Genomic DNA, 21,602 nt, shown 5'->3' with positions numbered 1-21,602 from the left:
GCGGCGTAACAATCTTTACCTCACTCGCTCACTGTATATATATATATATATATATATATATATATATATATATATACATATATATATATATATATATATATATATATATATATATATATACATATATATATATATATATATATATATATATATATATATATATATATATATATATATACATATATATATATATATATATATATATATGTACATATATATATATATATATATATATATATATATATATATATATACATATATATATATATATATATATATATATATATATATATATATATATATATATATATATATATTTACATATATATGCAAGTATATATATATATATATATATATATATATATATATATATATATATATATATATATATATATATATATATATATATATTGTCCTTTCCGTCAAACTAACTCAAAGTTTCAGTTTTTTTAATTTAGATTGTAGTTGCGTTAGACCCCCCTTATATTCTGTTTCAGCAACTCCTTCCCCCTCCCCCCTCCCCCTCCCCACCCTCGTCCTAACTTTCTTAATATTTCAAGGTCACTGTATATATATATATATATATATATATATATATATATATATATATATATATATATATATATATATTATATATATATATATATATATATATATATATATATATATATATATATATATATATATATATACACACTAAAAAATAAAGGTATATATATATATACACACTAAAAAATAAAGGTAGAAATTTTTAGTTAAGGTAGGATATGTGGTATACCCTTAGTAAGGTATAATTTTTTACCTTATAAGGTAGAAAATTATACCTTACTAAGGGTATATCACATATCCTACCCTAAGGTAGAAATTTTTAGCTTTTTTTTATCCGAAACGCTCCGAAACATTCCGAAACGCTCCTTCCGTAAGGAACTGTTACGCAAGTATTCTTTCGAAATGATTTGTTTCACAAGTTTCTTTTCGTAAAGAGCTATTACGGAATAATTATTATTTATTTTTTTCGTATAACGCATTACGGAAGGTGAATTTGCGAAAGAACAACTTCCGCAATAACAACTTGAAATACGGAAGATAAAAATGCGAAAATTTCGTAAGTTTTTGTTTACAGCGAACAACCCTAATATAGACCCTTTTTTTGTGTGAATAATATAGAATGTTGAGATTGCGCATGCGTTAAATGTTTTAGTTGAAAATCACGATTGTTTTAATTGATTGTCACAATGTTTTAAATGAATGTCATGGTTGTTTTAAACGAATGCAAAAACCGGTAAAGTATATCAACTTATTGCAAACATTCTCGAACTGAACTGAAGTTACTCGAAAAGTATAGCATAAAATAAAATTTTTTAAATGTCTTGTGATTTATTATTCTCTACAATAGAGATAATTTTTTTTTTTTAGGGATTTAATTTAAATCCCTATTGTAGAGCAAAAGTTCTTATTATTATCAATATTAATATATTATCTCTAAAATTATTATAGTAATAAATTAGCTCTATTGTATTGTAAACATGTTTTATAGTTGTTTTCTTTTTATATTTGCTACGTGATAGCAAGTACGTTTTGTGCATGAGATTCAGCACGTTGTGTTATACATTGACGTATAAAGTTATGTATTGAAGTGTAAAGTTATGAATTATATTTCTTACACACGATAAGGCGACATTAAAAGAACGAAAGAACTACAGCTTATTTTGCAACAAGGTCAGCGACAGTAAGAAGGCTTTTTTTTATCTGTGCCTTAAAATTTTGTTCCTCGAGTTGCCAGCCTTGACAAAGCTTTGCTGGTAACGGTATTTAAATACATTTGACCCAATTTTATTGATTTTTGATAATAATGTAAAATTTCTTTCTGTTCTGTTACTGTTTTGTAAATAATTTCTTCAACGTACAAATGGTTTGTTTTGTGGTACTTGCTTTAATGTCTCGAAGTCATATATTGTTTATGTAAAATTTGTATTTGCATCACCAGTATTTCTTATTTCTTATATTATAATGGTTTTTTATGTGTTCAAATTATATATAACGACGAAGACAACGATATACTACATATGTATATATACATACATATGTATAAGTAGAAAATAAACTTTTTAATTTAAATTTAATAGTTCAGTTAACTAAAGATTGACAGGTCTGCACAAGGCTTATATAGAAACGTATCTGTCAATCTTTAGTTTACTGCACTATTAAAAATAAATTAAAATGTTTACTTTCTACTTTTTAGTACAAAAAAGATTATATTTTTTAGCAAATGTTCTTGCTATATTTTATTTTCTACTTTTTGGTTTTTACAGAGAGTTACGATATTTAGCAATGCGTTTGTAATTAAATCGAGCTTATTATTCTTCTTATTAAAAAAACGGATTTCCTGATTAAAGGAGCAGAATACGTTTTTTTTAAAAGATAAAAATTTTTTATATAAAAGTAATATAATATAAAGTACGACTATTTCGTTTGCATTGCCACTCTCGTCCTCCCACATATGTAGTATATTTTTATATTAATATTAAACAAAAGTATGTTGTAAGTTATTTTTTCAATTTTATTAAAAAAAAAATTTTATTTAAAAAAAAAAGTTATTAAAAAAAGGTTTTAAACTAGTAAATCAAAAAAAAATTATTTTTTCAAATCCATGCTTTATGCAAGCAGAATTCTATTGGGCCTAGAAATTCTTTTTTTGTTATCTTTTGTAGAAGGAAAAATTACTGTTACGTTTTTAAATTTTTTTTTTATTAATTCAGTGTTCTTATGGGGAAATACAAATTAAATTTTTGTTAACTTAATTAACTTTTTTTGGTCAAATTTTTCCATTTCCTTGTATTGTCATCGAAAATGATTAAGTGTGCAAAATTTGAGCAAAATTGGTTGAGAAAAAAGCTTTCAAAAATTGATTTCAAATTTTGTGGCACACAAACATATATATATAGAAAGTAACCTTATATAAAGCATGGAAAAAAATTACAAACCCACAAGCAATATTTTAAAAATGAAAAGATTTGTTAATGAAAACAGATTACTTTTAAAGACAAACCCGCAAGCAATTTAGTAGCTAACTTCTATATAAAAGGTTAGTTTCCGGGATTCCAAATTAGAAACAAAAAAAGGGTTGCTACCTTTTAGTCTGGGCGCCACCTTGGGCAAACGCTGAAACAGCGTTAGAAGCGTTGGCTAACGTTTGCACCAACGGCCTGGCATTCTGAAATTTGATGTGCAAGCTAGTTATCTGATCTTATTGAATGAAACAAAAATGCTTACGGACCATTTCAATAATTATTCCTTACTTCGATAGTTTTTTAGTAGGCGGTAGAAAAATTATACTTACTGTCTACCTTATAAAGGTTTAAGAGAAACTTTCTGTAAGAATCAGGTGAGGCTCAATAGCAACCCTCTTCAAAATCACTTATTTTTTTATTTGTTGTTGATATTCACACTAGAAGCTCAATTCCAAAATTTTTGCAGAAAGTATTCATGGGTTCTTTAGATATTAAATGTCAAAGTTTGTTTAAATTTTTAAAAAAATTTGACTAAATGGTGGGTAAGCATTTTTAAACTTAAAAAAAGTACAAACTAAATACTTTAAATTAGGAAATGCACTTGATTATTGTTTATTAGCTAGTTTAGATATAAAAATTATAACTGAGATAAAACAAAGACTTTGGCCTGTCTGAATATCATGCATCAAAAGTACGCAAAAATTTATTTTTAGTCTTTTTGAATCTTCGTTTTCATCTAAAGCCGCGAGAATCCCATAACTTTTTTTTTTATTTTTAAATCTTCAACTAGTTAGTTACCTTAAAATATAAAAAAACTATGGGCAAGTAAAAGCTTAGTCGCAAAATCCAACTCAAAAATGAAAGTTTAGTCATTTGGCGCATTTTCGTAACAACATAATGGCTAAAGCCCTGGGTTTACTAGAAATAGTATAAGAGAAACGTGAACATTTTTCTTTTAATGATCAGATAGAAAAATAATAGTTGTGGGGTATGCGCACATTTGATAGTTATTCAAAAAAACATACGTTGTTTTACAGTTAATTTCTTAATTTATTTTTTAAATTTCATTTGTTCATTAGTTTGTTAGCTTCTTCAAAATCATTTGTTGCTAAGAAGTAATTGCCAGTTTGATTAATTGGAGTCGGGGGACTTATTTTACATAAGATGTTGTCATCAGAATATACAATGCTATCTTTCTGATTAGGCCATCGATAACAATTTTTTCCAAAAGATACACTTTTCATGCAGTCAACTACAGTACCGTCTTCATTTATCTGAAAATATTAAAACAAATTTTAAAAAATTTATGAATAACATAATGAAACATAATACTTCTATAATAAATAATGATTTAAATTTTAATATTGTTATCATTGCTATTAACTTTTAACTTTTTATTTTTTTTGTTTACCTCTGCAACAACTCCTGGATACCATTGATTTTTGTGAACAATTGCCACTCAATCATCTTTCTTCCATATAACAGATATTTCTCGGCTTCTTCATCTTTAAATTCATTGTTACCATTTTCTTCAATAGTCGGTGCAGTCAATTTTCCAATTCTTAATAAATTACTCCATCTAGAAAACAAAGATCTTATTTGTTGGCTTGAAACGAACTCGTCCGCGGTAAGATATTTTCTTATCAGTGTATTAACTTCTTCTGGTGACATCTTCTTTCCTGTATTTTCTCCAGTTATGAAGTATTCATAAAGTAGCTTTTTCTGCTTTATGGAAAAACGAAACGTCTTTCTTGTTGGTAATGCCCAACCTAAATTTTTGAACTTTTGAGAGTATAACTCGATAATTGTTTCAAAATATTCCATACAACCTATCTCCTGGCAAAAATGTAGTGTATTTAAACCATAATTTCTTTTCTTATTTTTTCCCAGAGTTTTTCACTGAAAGTTTCCTTACTTGTGAATGGAACAATCAGTTCAATTGATGGTTCAACTGAAAGGTTGTTGTATAGCACTTTAACTCCTTCTCCAATTTCATATTATTGCCACAAAGTCATGTAGTCTTCTTAGAACTCATAGGAGTGGTAGTTGCTTATATTTGGAATTTTAGGACCAGTTAAAGTAACATTCTCAATTTTTGCAACGCTAACCATAGCGTTTTTGATGCCATATCCGTATTTCACTGCTTTTGCAACATCTTTTGTTGTTACTATGTCATTGCCAGCATCTACACAACTTCTCAATATTGTTTTAGCGGATGCACTTTCCCTATCGCATTGGTCTTTTCCACAGCAAGGCTCATTAAAGTCGTACCGTAGAAGTTTAAAATTCTTATTTTTGCAGAGCTTGTACATAGATTCGACTAAATAATTAGCATGATAACAGTTAGCATTATCTGATTTCGCAAAAATATTTACTATTTCTTGCTCATCTAACTTTCATTTTTGAGTTGGATTTTGTGACTAAGCCTTTACTTGCCCATATGTTTTTTTATATTTTAAAGTACTTAACTAGTTGAAGATTTATAATTTAAAAAAATAATAATGGAATAATCACGACTTTGGATGAAAACGAAGATCAAAAATGACTTAAAAAATCATTTTTCGCGTATTTTTTGCCGTTTAAATATATACCAACCGTATGTTAATAAAAAAGATATATATGTAGCAGGGGCGAGAAGAAGACTAATATGTCTTATCGCCAAGCCCCTTGATAAATTCCGTAAATATAAAGTTTTTTTTTAAAATAAGTACTTCCTTTAATAATATAAAATAAACAAACATAAAATTGGTAAAAAAAAAACTTAAACATATTCTTCTTAAAAGCACGGAAAAATTTAATTTTTAATATTATAAAATCATGAATTAATTTTTATTATTATTATTATTTTAAATATTAAACTTTAAATAACAAAACCAATGTCGAAGGATCAAAAAATAAAAAGAATAACAACACATATTAAACATCAAAAACATAAATAAATTTGAAAAGTTACCCAGTGCATTTAATTTAAGCGTTTCTAAAATTAATATACTTTTCATTTAATTGATAGATTAATCGTAAGGATATTTTACATTTTTAGAAATAGTTTTGTGGTAGATTAATTTTTAGTAATGACTGTCTAAGTTTAGCTTTGAACTCATTTAACATTGTAAGAGTCTTAAGTTCAGTCGTGAGTATTTTATTCCATGCCTTTGGTCCTCTAATTGAAATTGAAAACTCAGTTGCCGCAAAATAACCTTTGGATTGTATATAGGTGTTATTTGAATATCTAGTTAAGTATATATTCTGATTTTTTTTGAAAAATTTTTGGTATAATACTTTTATGAATTTTGAACATAAAAATGATAAATATTTATTTGGTAGATATTTAGTATATTTAACTTAATAAATAAAGGTTGGCAGGGTGTATAGCGGTTTTCATTGAATATAATTCTGATTGAATGTTTTTGCATATTAAAGAGTTTTTTTGATTTATTTTTATTGGTACTACACCATGCAATATTAGCGTAATTAAAAAAGGAATGAATAAAAGAAAAATATAAGAGTTTTAAACAACTTGAATTTAAAAAAGATTTTGACCTATAAAGTAGGCCAATGCTCCTTGATCTTTTACCTTCAATATATTTTATATGATCTCTCCATGTTACATTTTCGTCAAAAAGTACTCCTAGAAATTGTAATGATACTTCTCTTTTTATTTCGCAATTGTTAATACAAACATTTGGGAGTTTTAATGGAATTTTGTCTTTGAATTTTTAATTGAGATAATTTGTTTGCTGTAAACTATTCAGCAAGGTATAGTAGTTCTGTGTTTACAGTTTTAAATAAAATTTTTATATCACTGTGAGCATAAAATAGTTTTGCATAATAGATCTGCAAACAAGATTGTGTCTAATACATTACAAGATTTGCTTATATCATTGATATACTTTTTTTTTTTTTTAGATTATTCACCTCCCCAAGGCCCGAGGGGGGCCACTACAGTCGAGGAGGCTACTCATTTTTTTGTGTTTTTTTTATTTTTTTAGTTGTTATTCGTGGTGCAACCCTCTCTTAACTCTTTAACTCCGAAACACGAACCTTGCCGAGCAAGGCCACTGCGCGGAGAAATTAAGTTGAGCGCGGTACTTCCAGGGACGTGGTGGGAGTCGAACTCAGAACCTCTCGCTTACAAAGAGAGCGCTCTTACCACTACACCACTACCGCATATACTAGAAATAAGAGCAGTCCTAATATAGATCCTTGCGGTACTCCACAAGATATATTCATGTTGTTAGTTTTTCCGTTATTATGAGAAATATATTGCTGTCTATTTGACAGATAGCTTTTAAACCATTTAAGGTTCGAGTGTTTAATACCGTAATTTTTTAATTTGGTTAATAAAATACAATGATTTACAGTGTCAAAAGCCTTGCTGAGATCAATAAAAACGCCTAAAGTATATTTGTTTTCATCAAAAAATTTAAGAATATCATGAACAAGATGAATAATAATCAGTATAAATAGCAACAACATATTAAAAAATCAGCAATTTTGAAGAGGGTCACTCTAAAAAAGTTGTATTTTTGCCTGATTCTTACAGAAAGTCTCTCTTAAATTAAAAAAAAAGTTCATAATTTAATTAGGGTCATTCATTCTTATATGCGTGTTTATTCATTTTTCTATACGCGTTTATAAGCGAGTCAACTACCCATAAAATCTCTAATATAGTTTTATATAAACAATAAATAGGCTTTTATGTTTTTATATAGATATATTTAAAATATCAATTAGGTTGTTGCCACTGCTATTAATTTAAAAAATGGTTGCCGAGCCAGCGCTGGATTTATGTAACTACACATATGGTTGTAAAATTAAACACTGTAGTATCCATAATATTTGTAAGTTTCCTGATTAACCCATCCTAATTTTGAAGCCTTTCTCCTTTGAATTCTTCTTTGTTCAACTTAACGACAAGATTTTAAACTGTGCACTTAGATAATTAAGAGAAAGGGAAATACTTGTTGTAGATTCATTTCTCTCAACTAAATGCTTAAGCATTTCAATGTACTCTTTTGTAACACTTTTCTTTGTTTTTCGATTGGCTACTTTCTCTGCCACCCAATATAAATATTTGTAAATATTTGGTAATAAATAATGGTAAATATTTTTGCATTAATAATAATGATAAATAGTTATATTTAAATCTAGATAAATGAATAATTAGATAAATAATAATTTAATCAATCAATAAATTTATCAATAAAATTAAACAAAGATCTAATACTAAATTAAGTAAGGGAAGGAGGGTGGTAGTTTTTACCTTAAATAAACCATAATCGAACGTAAAAAGTCCTCGTATTTTTAACCTCGTCTAGCAGAAAACAAGAACAATTTGTTTTGAAAAAGCTGTGCTTTTTTTAAAACGCATATAAGAATGAATAAATAAGCATATAAGAATGAATAAACACCATATAAAAATGAATAGACGCGCATATAAAAATGAATAACCTAAAAACTTCTAACTTTAAAAAATTTTGAACGCTTCGGTAGTCGCTGTCCGAACCGCTGCAGTGGATCGGACATTAGTGCCTAAAGCGGGTATTCTAAATAGTATTTAGAAGACCCGCTTAAAATGTGTTGTTTAATTACAATCGATATAAAAAGTTAAAAAAAAAAACACTTTAAAAGCGTAACGAGCTAACCTCTTCGACCACTTAGGCATACTATACTATTTTATTTTAACATTATTTAATAAAACAATTTTTAAGTAAAAGTAAAATTTTAAATAAATTTTATCATAACATGATATGAAGTTTACATAAGTTAGAAATTTGCAAGCACTTTCCATGCACATTTTCTGATAAAAAAATTTTAATTTAAAAATGTATATGATTTATTTTATTTTAACAACAGACAAGCAGTTTAATAAAAGTATTACAAACATCACTACTTAATCTCGAGAAGATTTTTTATAGCAATTACTTTAGGTAAAAAAATAATTATTTCCAGATAGTCTTACACTTTCCAAATATATAAAAACGTCGTGTCTAGCGCAACAGTACCGTTGCTTTAATTTTTTATCTTAAAGTCACGGTAGTAAAGTTTTATTGGTTTATCTTAAGTCACGGCTGCGAATATAGTTGGTTAATTTTGAAAGTTTTATTTGTACAAATTTAAAAAGAGTAGCAGCTTCATATTGCAAATTTAGCATTGTGGTATCTCATTGGTTCATCTACCACTAGGGGTGAACAAAATTGGATATCCGGTCCGGTTTGTTGAAATCGGATTCGGATTTTAACGAATCGGATCCGATATCTGGTTTTGCTCTACTCTAATTAAAACTTCCAACTTGGAAATTTTAACTCGGGGTGATTTCAATTAGCCTATTCCGGATATTTGGTTTTGCTCACCCATAGTTGGAAGTTCCAACTTCAGATTTTAAACCGAACTGGAAATCCAATCTAGTTTGTTAAAATCCGATTTTAAAAACCGGACTGAATATCCGGTTTTCCTCACCCCTATCTACCACGGTCATCCGGGATCGAATCCTTCACTTAGAAAAATCTTTTTTAATGTTTTTTAACTATTTTTTATTGAAAGTTATTAATAATGTTGTATATTGAAAGTTACATTTATTTTTTATTATTTGCATACATCGATTGATATAGGAATAGGCGCAGGGAGTGTACATACATCCACTGATATAGGGATAGGCGCAGTGAGTGTACATACATCGACTGATTTAGGGATAGGCGCAGTTAAGCGCACATACATCAATTAAGGGTTTTGGTTTGGGCGTGCATTCTTTAAATAAAAGAAAAAAAATCAACCAATTAGAATTAACAATCAATTTTTTTTCACTCTGCTGAAAAGAAAAAATACGGAAGACTTTTTGGGGGAAATGCTTTTTTAGTTTGTAAAAACTTTCTACTTTCTCTTCACGTAATTCACGAAGATGAACTCATTCTTGCAGTAAAAGATTCATATGGCAACAGTGTTTTTATTTTTATTGGAGTTTATCTTACTTGATGCAAAAATACTTCTGAATCATTAGAACAATATCTGTCTCAACTTAGTGTAATTGCCTACATCATTAACACATACGAAGATGAAGGAGAGTGTATAATTGCTGGCGATTTTCAGTCATTTCCAAAAAATATACATGACACTGAAGTTCGAAATAACCAAATACGAAGCAACTTTTTTAAGCATTTATCTAATTTTCTTGAAACAAATGAACTTTTTTTTTATATATAATTAGTGATACTGGTCCTACCTATACCTATAAGCATAAAATGCTAAATAATTCATCTTAAATCAATCATATAGCAGTCTTAAAAGAATCATCAATGTGCTTTACAAACTGTAAAATTATTCCTCCTTCACATTTAAACATGAGTGGCCATTTACCCATCGCTACACATATTAATTCTTCAAAGATTACACTTTTATTGGAGAAGCAATAAAAAAAAAAACTCAAACAACATGCGAAAAAATAAATAATGCTGCCACTTTAGCAATGGAAGAATGTTTTCAAACAAAAGAATTTTGCATTTACTCTAAATCATGGTGGACACCAGAAAATAAATTATGAAAAGACATTCTCTCATTCCACTTTAAGGAATAGAAAAAATGTAACTATAACAGATCACAGGAATCCATTTCATCTAACAAATACAAGCTAACTCGTAAAAGTTTTCGTAAAATTGTAAAAGCAGCTCATAACCTAAAAATCAATACATTTACTAAAAACATTGAATATCTTTTAAAAACTAAGCCTTAAAAGTTTTGGAACAGTATCCGAAAAATTAAATTTAATCCAAACACTCGTATTTTTACGATAAATAACAGACAAGATAGAAAAGAAATTGTAGATGAATTTCGACAAAACTTTTATAGGATTCTTAACATTCCCACAATTACTAACAATAATTCAGGACACCGCAATATTCCCCAACTTATAGTTGAACCTAATAAAATACTCTTATCAACTTCCGACATTGAATCTTGTATTCGTAAGCTAAAGTCTAATAGATCATGTGACTCTTGTGGATTTACTGCAGAACATCTTAAATATTCTTCTAACAACAACCTCCTTACATAGCTTTCAAAGTTTTATAACAGTATCTTTAATAATGGAGCTGTGCCGGATTACTTATCAACTTCCATAATTATTCCAATAGTAAAATCCAATAAAAATCTCTTAATAATTCAGATAACTATTGCGGTATTAGTATCACTCCTATCTTGAAAAAACTTTTTGAATATATTATTATGCAAGTATGTCCGGAAATATCAGACAGCCACTCTCATCAACTTGGTTTCAAGCAAATAGCTCTACCCTGCAAAAACTTACCGCTATCAGTAGTTCGCGCACTACTATCATTATACCGCTCAGGTACAGCTAATATATCATACCTTGGACATAAATCAAATAATTTCCGCTTGTCTCAAGGTGTGCGACAAGAATCCATTTTATCGCCACATTTATACAACATCTACAATGAAAATATATTAAGTAAATTATTTCCGATTGTAAAGTTGGAACAACAGCAATGGGTTTATACACTGGTACTATTGCTTATGCAGATAATATAATCCTGCAAAGTCCTACTCTTTCTGGGCTTCAAAAGTTGATTAATGAAGTTCAAACGCAATGTCAAAACCTCTATATCAAATTAGACACAGAAAAAACCGAGTTTATTATCTCTGGTAACAGTTTAGTTATAAAAAACGTTATACAAATTAACGGTTTTTCCGTGAAGCTTAATAATGAGCTCTTATAAAATCTGGACTTCGTTTTTGTCAACCATTAACTATAGTCAATTTGTTCATATCTCTGGCTATACCAAATCTATCATACGGATTAGAAATTTGTGTTTATAACAATACTTTTCTTAATAGATTAGACGCTGTTGGAAGATCAGCATTAAAATTTCTCTTTAGTATTTAAAAATACAGCAATAACTATCTGCATTCCTACTTTAAAATTGATGATGATATATCAACCAACCTCGTTCGAAACAAATTGAATTTGTTTATCTGATTACTGACCAATCCGACTTGTTTTTCCTTGATTTTAACTCAAACATCTGATGTTAATAAGGAGAACTGCTTCATCAACAATGTAATGAAAATTTGCAACTGCCTGGAGCTAAACTTCATTCAGCGTTTGATTAAGGGGAAAAAAATCATTATCAAACGCTGTAACGATGACGTAGAAGATAATATAGCGGAAGTTTTAAACTAGTCCTTTGAATTCTGGAACATCAGAGAACAAAGAATGATATTCAAAAATTTGATGGAAGAAAGCATTCCAAGAAGAATCTAAATTAGAATTTCAACTTTGAATATAAACTATTAGTCTTATGCCCTTTGTATTTTTTACCTGTAATTTTGGGTGATGAAAAGAATAAATAAAAAGAAATCACTACCGTAACTTCAAGGAAAAAATTAAAGTGACGATTTATAGCCGTGCAATTCGGTTAAATTTACAATTTACCGGTTCACAGTTTGCAGTTTACAGATCGCATTTTAATTACTACCGTGTTTAACAACATTTTAATAAAAAAGCTTTCTGCTGTGTTTTACATCGAACAAATTTTGGTATGCTTAAGCTAGTGCAATATAAAAGCGTTTTTGAAAATAGTTTACAATTCTTTTTCAATATTTGATATAGTTATACATATAACCTTATCAAATATTGAATATTTTTCTGTTAACATCTAATAAATTTTTTTCAGTTAACATCTAAATTAGAAGTTATATATTTAGTTTATATATACTATATATAAACTAAATATTATATTATAAATATAAACTAAGTTATTTTTATAAAAATTACAAAATTATATTATAAAACTTATTTTATATAATATATAAATTATGTTGTATATAATATATTATAATATATTATATAATATAATATATATATTATATAAATTGTATTATATATGTCATATAAATTATATAAGTTAAATTATTATTATAAAAATTATAAAATTTTCAAAAATTATATTATAAATATAAACTAAATATATTAATTCTAACTATATAATATAGTTAGAATTAGTTATATATTAGTTATATATTAGTTATATAACTTATATCAGATTCTAATATAAGTTATAATATATAACTTATAGTATACTATTAGTATACTAGTAAAATTTACTAGTAAACTTTTGATAAAACTTATTTATTTATTTAGCAGCTTAATGCTAGTTTAGTAACTTTTACAAGAAATTAAAATAAATCTACACTATATAGTTAGTTAGTTCTGGTTTAATGTTTGAAAATTTTTTTTTATGAATTTCAGTTAAATAAATTTGTTAGCTATTTTGTTATTCAGTTTTAAACCACTCTTTTAGATTAGCTACCATGAAAATAGTTAGTTTGTCTAGTATTCTATAGTTTTAACTCACAATTAAATAGAATGGGTTCAATAAATTATTTTGAGTTGTTGTATTACAGCAACTCAGTGTTGCAGCCTGTAGCATAAATAAAAGGGAAAGCATACCTTGAAAAAAAACTCAAATTTGATCTGATCAAATGAAAAATCATTTATGTTGTTTCACATTAAAAAGATCTTTACAAGTTGAGCATAAAATGCCTCATGTATTTTCATGCAATTCAATATAATTCGTAAACAAACTAATTATCTTGGTATTCACAATTATGTCTTTATATTATATACAATTATGTCTTTATACATACACAATTATTTACAAGTAATGCTAATTCATTGTTAGCTTTAAAACAATCATTAACTATATTTACAATTCATTAATCTTAAAAATGATTATGAAGAAATAATCTCAAAAATAATTAGTATCTGAAGCCCTCAGAAGAGGGCTTCAGTACATATATTGACTATCTTAAAGCCTGTTGCCACAAAAGAGTGCTGCTACATCGACTGAGAATTTGGGCTGGTACAGCAATCTTCTCTTTCCTTATTCATTTTTTTTTCTTTTTATGAAATCCAAATCTCAATTAAGCTTTTGAGTTGAATTTTTCTAACCAAATTTCAAGAAGATTTCCTCTACAATGATTTTGAGATCTGTTTTTTGTATCAGAGATATGAAATATATAATTTTTGCATTTTTGAGATGAAAAACAAGTGAAACATGATGATTTAATAATTATTCTTTTTTTTACACTGATCCAAACGAGCCATTTCAGCATTTCTGTTTTGTAAGGTCTGTCGCATTTTTATATATTTCTCATTGTTTTGTTTTCTATGAGACTTATAATTTTTTTTCCTAATGTTACCTCCCCATGGCTGAGCTACTACAGTCTAGGAGACTACTTCTAATCAAGGAGCTTTTCTCAACTCTATAATTTCATAACACAAACCTTAACGAACAAGGCTGCTGAGCGGAGAAACAAGTTAATATAAGTTATGGTTTACATTAAGGAAAATAGAAAAATAGTATTCATAGTGGGGAGCAAATATAGTTTGGAAGAACATTTTTTTGGTTTATTGAGTTAAATATTAACTTATTCTATCAATATATCCACTTATCTTTGCAATTTTATTTATGGTATGTTTTATATGATCATATATATATATATATATATATATATATATATATATATATATATATATATATATATATATATATATATATATATATATATATAACTCCTAACTGGTTGTCAGAAAGTTTTTTCCATATTTTGTTGACAAAAAGTAAAAATTAAAATGCAAGACTGGATTTTTTTTTTTATTACTTGATAGACTGCCTGCCCCAAGCAAACCCTCAGTCAATGTAGCAGCACTCCCTTGCAATTCAGGCTATAAGACAGTCCATATAGCAGCACTCCCTTTCGAGTCAGGCTATTTGTCAGTCGATGTAGCAGCACTCTGTTGCAAGTCAGGCTATAAGATGCTCGATGTAGCAACACTTCGTGCATGATTTACAGTAAATAAAAAATAAAAATAAAAACATTCTTTATATTATTAAAAATATTCAGAATGTTTTAAAAACATTCTGGTCAATTAAATTTGCATTTTTGCGGGTTTTTTAAAAAACGATTAATTTGTAATTAAATTAATGGTTTTAACTTTCTGACAACACAGAAATGTTGAACAAAAGTCTAAAGTAATTAAAAGTTGATGTATTTATTTTATATATATATATATATATATATATATATATATATATATATATATATATATATATATATATATATATATATATATATATATATATATATACAGAGCCGGCTCGTGAAACATTTTATGTGTACGAGAATAAATTAGGTGCCTTTTAGATTTAAATTTCAAGTGAGCTTGCAAGCGTTTACTTGCTCGCGAAAAATGTAATTTTTTTTTTTTTAACAATTTTATTGATTTTAAACATATTTAGATTTTGCAAAATTTAATCTTTAAGTATCAATATCCACAAATTCAGCAATTTTGTTTTCAGTGAAAATGATTGATAAACTATTTAAATGTTCCTGACCCATTGTTGATCGTAAATAGTTTTTTATTAATTTTAATTTGGAAAAATGTTCCCCTGTACTCACTGTTACAGGTAGTGTTAATAATATTTGTAGGGAAATACAAACCTTAGGAAACAGTTCTTCAAGCTGATTATCATAAATCCATTTAAGTACAGATTTCGGTGATTTTCTTCCCATCTGATTTCTGTGAAAACAAGTTAAGTTCCAGAAACGAATCCTCTGAATATGCATCTTTTGATTCACCATGAGTCAATACTTTTTCCAATAATCTGCATTTATTAATTATGTCTTCTTTTTTTTTATCAATATCTTTAACATCATACAAAAACTCAAGCAGTTCTATTGTACTTGAAAAGCTTTCAAATCATTCATTTATCGATTCTTTAGTTATTTTAAAGAGAACATCAAAAAACTGCTTTTTGAATTTTTGACTTGGTTGCATATCACCGTCTTCTTCAAAAGGTTCTTCATCGAGAAATCTTTTTCTTTTTCTTGCTCTTTCACGTGAAATAACTGAATTCGTCAGTCAAATTTGCATCATTAGCTTGAGTTTTGGTTTTTGAAATATATATTTTGTAAGAATCTTCAGTGTGTTTAGTAACAAAAAAATCAATAGTTTTCTTTAATGCATTTGCAGCAATCTTCATATCTACAGTTGGTACAATTAATTTCAGTCAATACATCGTGCTAAACCACAACACCACATAAGAATTCAAAACTGTCTAATTTTGATGCAAGTGATTCAGCAGTTAATCTAGTAATAGAATCTTTTTCAATGTTAACAACTTCTTTCAATGCACAATAGATTTCTTTTATTCCCAATTTTAGAACACGAACAGCATTCACATGACTTTCCCACCTGGTACTTAATGACTTTACTGTTAATTTGCAACATTTTGATTCAAAAATTTGCCAACGCTTTGTAGTCGCAGAGAAAAAGTTATATATACCTTGAATTTGTGAAAAAAATTTCATTATTTCTAAACATCCTTGGGCTGCATCTGCAACAACCAAATTCAAGGAGTGACAGACACAAGGAATATAAAAGGCTCGTGAATTTATATAAGTTATACGCTTCTGTACACCAATTTTTTTACCTTTCATATTGGATCAATTATCATATCCTTGTCCACAAATATCCATGACAGATAGATTATTTGATTCCAATGAATTCAAAATTTCTTCAGTAATTCCTAATCCAGTAGTATCTATTACATTTATGAATCCTATAAAGCTTTCTTGAATTGTGACACTAATAACCTGGTTATTCAATTGTTTTGCAATGTTAACGTAATGTATAATAATAGACATTTGCTCTTTGTGGCTATTATCAATCTACAATAATGGAAAAATACTTAGCCCTTTTTATCATACATAAAATTTTTTGTTGCTTTGCTAATTAATTGAGTTAATTCTTCCTGAATATTCTTTCCCAAATAATGAGTTCGATTAGGATTCTCAACTTGTCTATTTAAATGTTTTTCCATCACTGGATCAAACTTTGAAAGTAGTTCTATGATATTTAAGAGTTTCCCATTATTTTCTGAATAAATTTGGTCTGATGACCCACGGAATGCCATATTTTCAGAAGCCATCATCAAAATTTTAATGATAATTCACTTAATAACAGAGTCCCAATGTTGTACAGTAAGCTACATTTTTTTAGTAAGACAATCAATAGCTTGAGATGTACCAAGTCTTTTCAAATCTATCCTTTTCCCAAATGAATAGTAGTGCTCTGCATTGCTTTAAAATTAGTGTCGTGTCTCCAGTCATTTTTTCCAGTTTTCACTAAACAAGAAGTAATATTACTAAACAATTTGCAAAAAAACAAAATTAGATATATTGCTATTAGATGCACTCGAAATATATGAAATATATTTCGAGTGCATCTAATAGCAATATATATATATATATATATATATATATATATATATATATATATATATATATATATATATATATATATATATATATGTATGTATGTATATATATATATATGTATATATATATATATGTATATATATATATATAATTATAATAGATATATATATATAATAGATATATATATAATAAATATATATATGATAGATATATATAAATAATAGATATATATATATATATATATATATATATATATATATATATATATATATATATATGTATATATAAATATATATATATATATAATAAATATATATATATAATAGATATATATAAATAAGATATATATATATTTATATATATATATATATATATATATATATATATATATATATATATATATATATATATATATATATGTATGTATATATTTATATATATATATCATTATTTTTATTATCTAATTATTATATATAGCATATATCAATATGAGTATTCTGCGTAATAGTCGGATTATTTTTCGGCAGGTAGCTAAAGTTTTGATTTTATAATAATTTGTAGTGTTTACTTTGTTTTTGTGAAAATAATATAATTTTGCCTTGTTAATAGGTTAAATATTTTTTATTAGCTCTTTGATAGTGAGTCTTGGACTTATACATATATAGTAGGATGCAAAACAAAGAATAAAGCAGTGATTATCGATCCTGTTGATAAGCAGGTATATAGAATGTTGATTTTTGTCTGAGGACGTTTCTTTATTTTTACATTTTTATAATTGTACATTTTTATAATTTATATTGCATTTTGTTAATTTTGACAGAATCCATATAATTTTATTACAAAAATTCTGTTAAATTTAAAAAGTTCTCTTATACTTTATTTTGTGTAAAATTTTGATAGAAATACTGTTTTTTTAAAGACATCATTATAATATATTATGTTGCTCACCCAGGGTTGAAAAAAACCCATTTTTTCTAAAAAAAACAAACCGTGTTTTTTTGTTTTAAAGTAGAACATGTTTTCGTTGGTTAAAACTCCTTATTTTTAAATAAGCCTTTTCAACTTCAACTTTTTCAATTAAAAAAAAAGCATTAAGCATTTTACTTGAGTAAAATAAATCTTCAATCAGTATAATGATATAATTCATTAATCAATACATCATTTAATGTTCTGTATATAAAATAAGCTTTGCTGCTTTTATTGCCTACCTTGATCTGTTGCCGCATTTAAAAAACAAATAGGCAATGTCAAATAAAGTACATACTGTAAATTTATTATACATGCAAAATAAATTTTCAGAAACTTCTTAATTTTTTTTACATGATATAATTCTATTTGTAAACATACCCTTGCTTTACTTAATGTTTACTTTATCTTTATGTTTTTATTTTTTTATTTTATTAACTTGTCACTTTTGATAAATTTTGGAATAAAGGTATTTAGGTGATTTTTTAATTTCTTTTTTATAGATGATTTTGACTGTGTTATGCTGAATTCTTATATGTCTTATAAACATTTGTTTAAGATTATTTAATATATCAGTTATATGTGATCTCAATATAGATTTCAAAAAGTCATATCTCAATATAGATTGCAAAATATTATCACATATTATTTAAAAGATAAATGACAGAGTTCAATTTGTAAGTTTGTATGCTGGACAATTTATGTTTACTTTCAAGTCTTTTAAGCATATAGATTTTTTTTTCCATTTTCCCACATAATTGGTATTGTTGTTCATTAGTAATCTTTCAAGTATGATTTCATAACCTGTTTTTATATGATATTGTACCTTTTATGTGTTTAATTTAATTTTATATTTGTTATGATGAATCTTGTTTTTATCAAAGTTGAGCTCTTTATTTTTATCCATTGCCCAATATTGTTTTCATTGGAGACTTGAACACTTATCACAATAATTGGCTTGGTTCTAGTACTGCTGACACTGCATACTGACACCTCTTACTCAGCTAGTTAACTTTGTAACTCGTTTTCTAGACAGCCCTAATCACTTGCTTTACTACTTGATTTGTGTTTTGTCACTTACTTTAGTTTGTGTTGAGTTCTAATGAAAATCATTTATTTCTTCTATTTCATGAGAAAGCTGTTCAAAAAAAAAGATTATATTAAATTGTCTTAAATTGAAAAAAGTCCAATGAATATATACAAAAAAAAGTTAAAAGATATCTATTTTACTTGGAAGAATAAAATAATCAGGATATTTGGTTTGTGACTTGGCAGTAAATTGATAATTTAAAAAATTTTCAACTCACTTGGATATAATTAAGGGCCAAAAACAGACAACAACTTAGCTATAAACATACTTAGCTTTTTTATCTCAAACTAAAAATTATATAAACATATATTTGTGTGTATATATATATATAATATATATATATATATATATATATATATATATATATATATATATATATATATATATATATATATATATATATATATATATAAAATTAGTCAGTATATTCTACAAATAGAGTGCTCAATGTTCTTAAAGAACAAAGCAATAATAAATTAGTAAAAACGCTTATCTAACTTTTATCTTTGACATTATGTGTATATATATATATATATATATATATATATATATATATATATATATATATATATATATATATATATCTGTGTGTTTGGTGTGTGGCTTGAATTAACGCAAAAAAATTCTTTTGACCCCCCCCCCCTCATTCTCTCTCATTTGCAATGCCGGGGGGTTGCATTAGTATAAAATAGTATCTTTGTTCTTTAGTTTGTAATTGTTTTTGTTAACATAATATCTCTCATATTTACTGTTATAGTTTATTGTTATAGTTTATAAATATATATATATATATATATATTTATATATATATATATATATATATATATATATATATACATATATATACACACACACACACATATATATATATATATATATTAGGGTGTCCCAAAAAACAACATTTTTGAAAAATATATGCAGAGACCCCCTTAATGTGTTCTATCTAATACAAAAACACTAGATTTAAAATTTTTTTGAATAAAAAATATTTTAAGGGGTCCCTCAAGACCCTCGAATATTTAATGGGTCCCTAATATTTTCAAAAAAAAGTTTTTTAAAAGTATGTTAACCTGGTACTCAAATGAAGCAAAATTATATAAAAATTTCAAAAATAATATTTAATTTAGAAAAGTTTCAACTTATTTATCAAAATTGTCATAAAAATACATAAAAAATGCATTTTTTTGTTTTTTGTTAAAAAGTTCAATTTTTCATGTAATAAAACCAAAAATAACAATTCTATATTTAAAATCTATATTATTTTTGAAATTTTTATATAATTTCACTTCATTTGAGTACCAGGTTGACATATTTTTGAAAAATTTTTTTTTGAAAATATTAGGGATCCATTAAATATTCGAGGGTCTTGAGGGACCCCTTAAAATATTTTTTATTCAAAAAATTTTTTTATCTAGTATTTTTGTATTAGAACACATTAAGGGGGTCTCTGCATATATTTTTCAAAAATGTTATTTTTTGGGGCACCCTAATATATATATATATATATATATATATATATATTTATATATATATATATATATATATATATATATATAGAACCCTTAGATGTTGTCCGAAAGTTTTTTCCATATTTTGTTGACAAAAAGTAAAAATTAAAATGCAAGACCGGAATTTTTTTTTTTTAATAATGATAGATTGCCTGCCCCAACCAAACCCTCAGTCGATGTAGCAGCACTCCCTTGCGGGTCAGGCTATTTGTCAGTCGATGTAGCAGCACTCCCTTGCGAGTCAGGCTATTTGTCAGTCGATGTAGCAGCACTCCCTTGCGAGTCAGGCTATAAGATAGTCGATGTAGCAACACTCCGCGCATGATTTACAGTAAAAAAAATAAAAATAAAAACATTTTATTAAAAAAAATAAAAATAAAAACATTTTATTAAAAAAAAAAAAAAAAAAAACATTGTTTATATTGTTAAAAACATTCAAAATGTTTTAAAAACATTCAGAATGTTTTTAAAAACATTCTGGTCAATTAAATTAGCGTTTTTGTGGTTTTTTTAAAAAACGATTAATTTGTAATTAAATTAATGGTTTTTACTTTCGTCCAACACGGAAATGTTGGGCGAAAGTTAAAAGTAATTAAAAGTGACGTATATGTTGGCGTAAGAATCACTTTTTTCCTTCCGCTCTTCCCATAGCCAACAAACTATAGATCTATATATATATATATATATATATATATATATATATATATATATATATATATATATATATATATA

The 21,602-nt window shown here is 26.2% G+C and overlaps 1 protein-coding gene across 5 annotated transcripts in view; it reads left to right on the top strand.

The window, feature by feature from the left end:
- Positions 1-1,227: 1,227 nt before the first annotated feature.
- The window catches only part of LOC136071931 (uncharacterized), a 35,773-nt gene continuing 15,398 nt past the window's right edge, over positions 1,228-21,602 (top strand). The window contains exons 1-4 of one of the 5 annotated variants that reach the window (XM_065797767.1): positions 1,228-1,339; positions 1,569-1,729; positions 17,784-17,833; positions 17,935-18,024. In XM_065797767.1, the coding sequence (XP_065653839.1) occupies positions 17,795-17,833; positions 17,935-18,024 (129 nt within the window). In that variant the 5' untranslated portion in view covers positions 1,228-1,339; positions 1,569-1,729; positions 17,784-17,794. Of the gene's footprint in view, positions 1,340-1,568; positions 1,809-12,511; positions 12,561-17,783; positions 17,834-17,934; positions 18,025-21,602 lie in introns of those variants that run through there. The other 4 variants (XM_065797769.1, XM_065797770.1, XM_065797768.1 and 1 more) reach the window with 4 other exon arrangements.

This window comes from Hydra vulgaris, chromosome 05, assembly GCF_038396675.1.
Source record: "Hydra vulgaris chromosome 05, alternate assembly HydraT2T_AEP".
Taxonomy (NCBI): Eukaryota; Metazoa; Cnidaria; class Hydrozoa; order Anthoathecata; family Hydridae; genus Hydra; species Hydra vulgaris.
The sequence above is the reverse complement of the archived record's forward strand: the minus strand, read 5'-3'. Positions and strand labels throughout refer to the sequence as shown.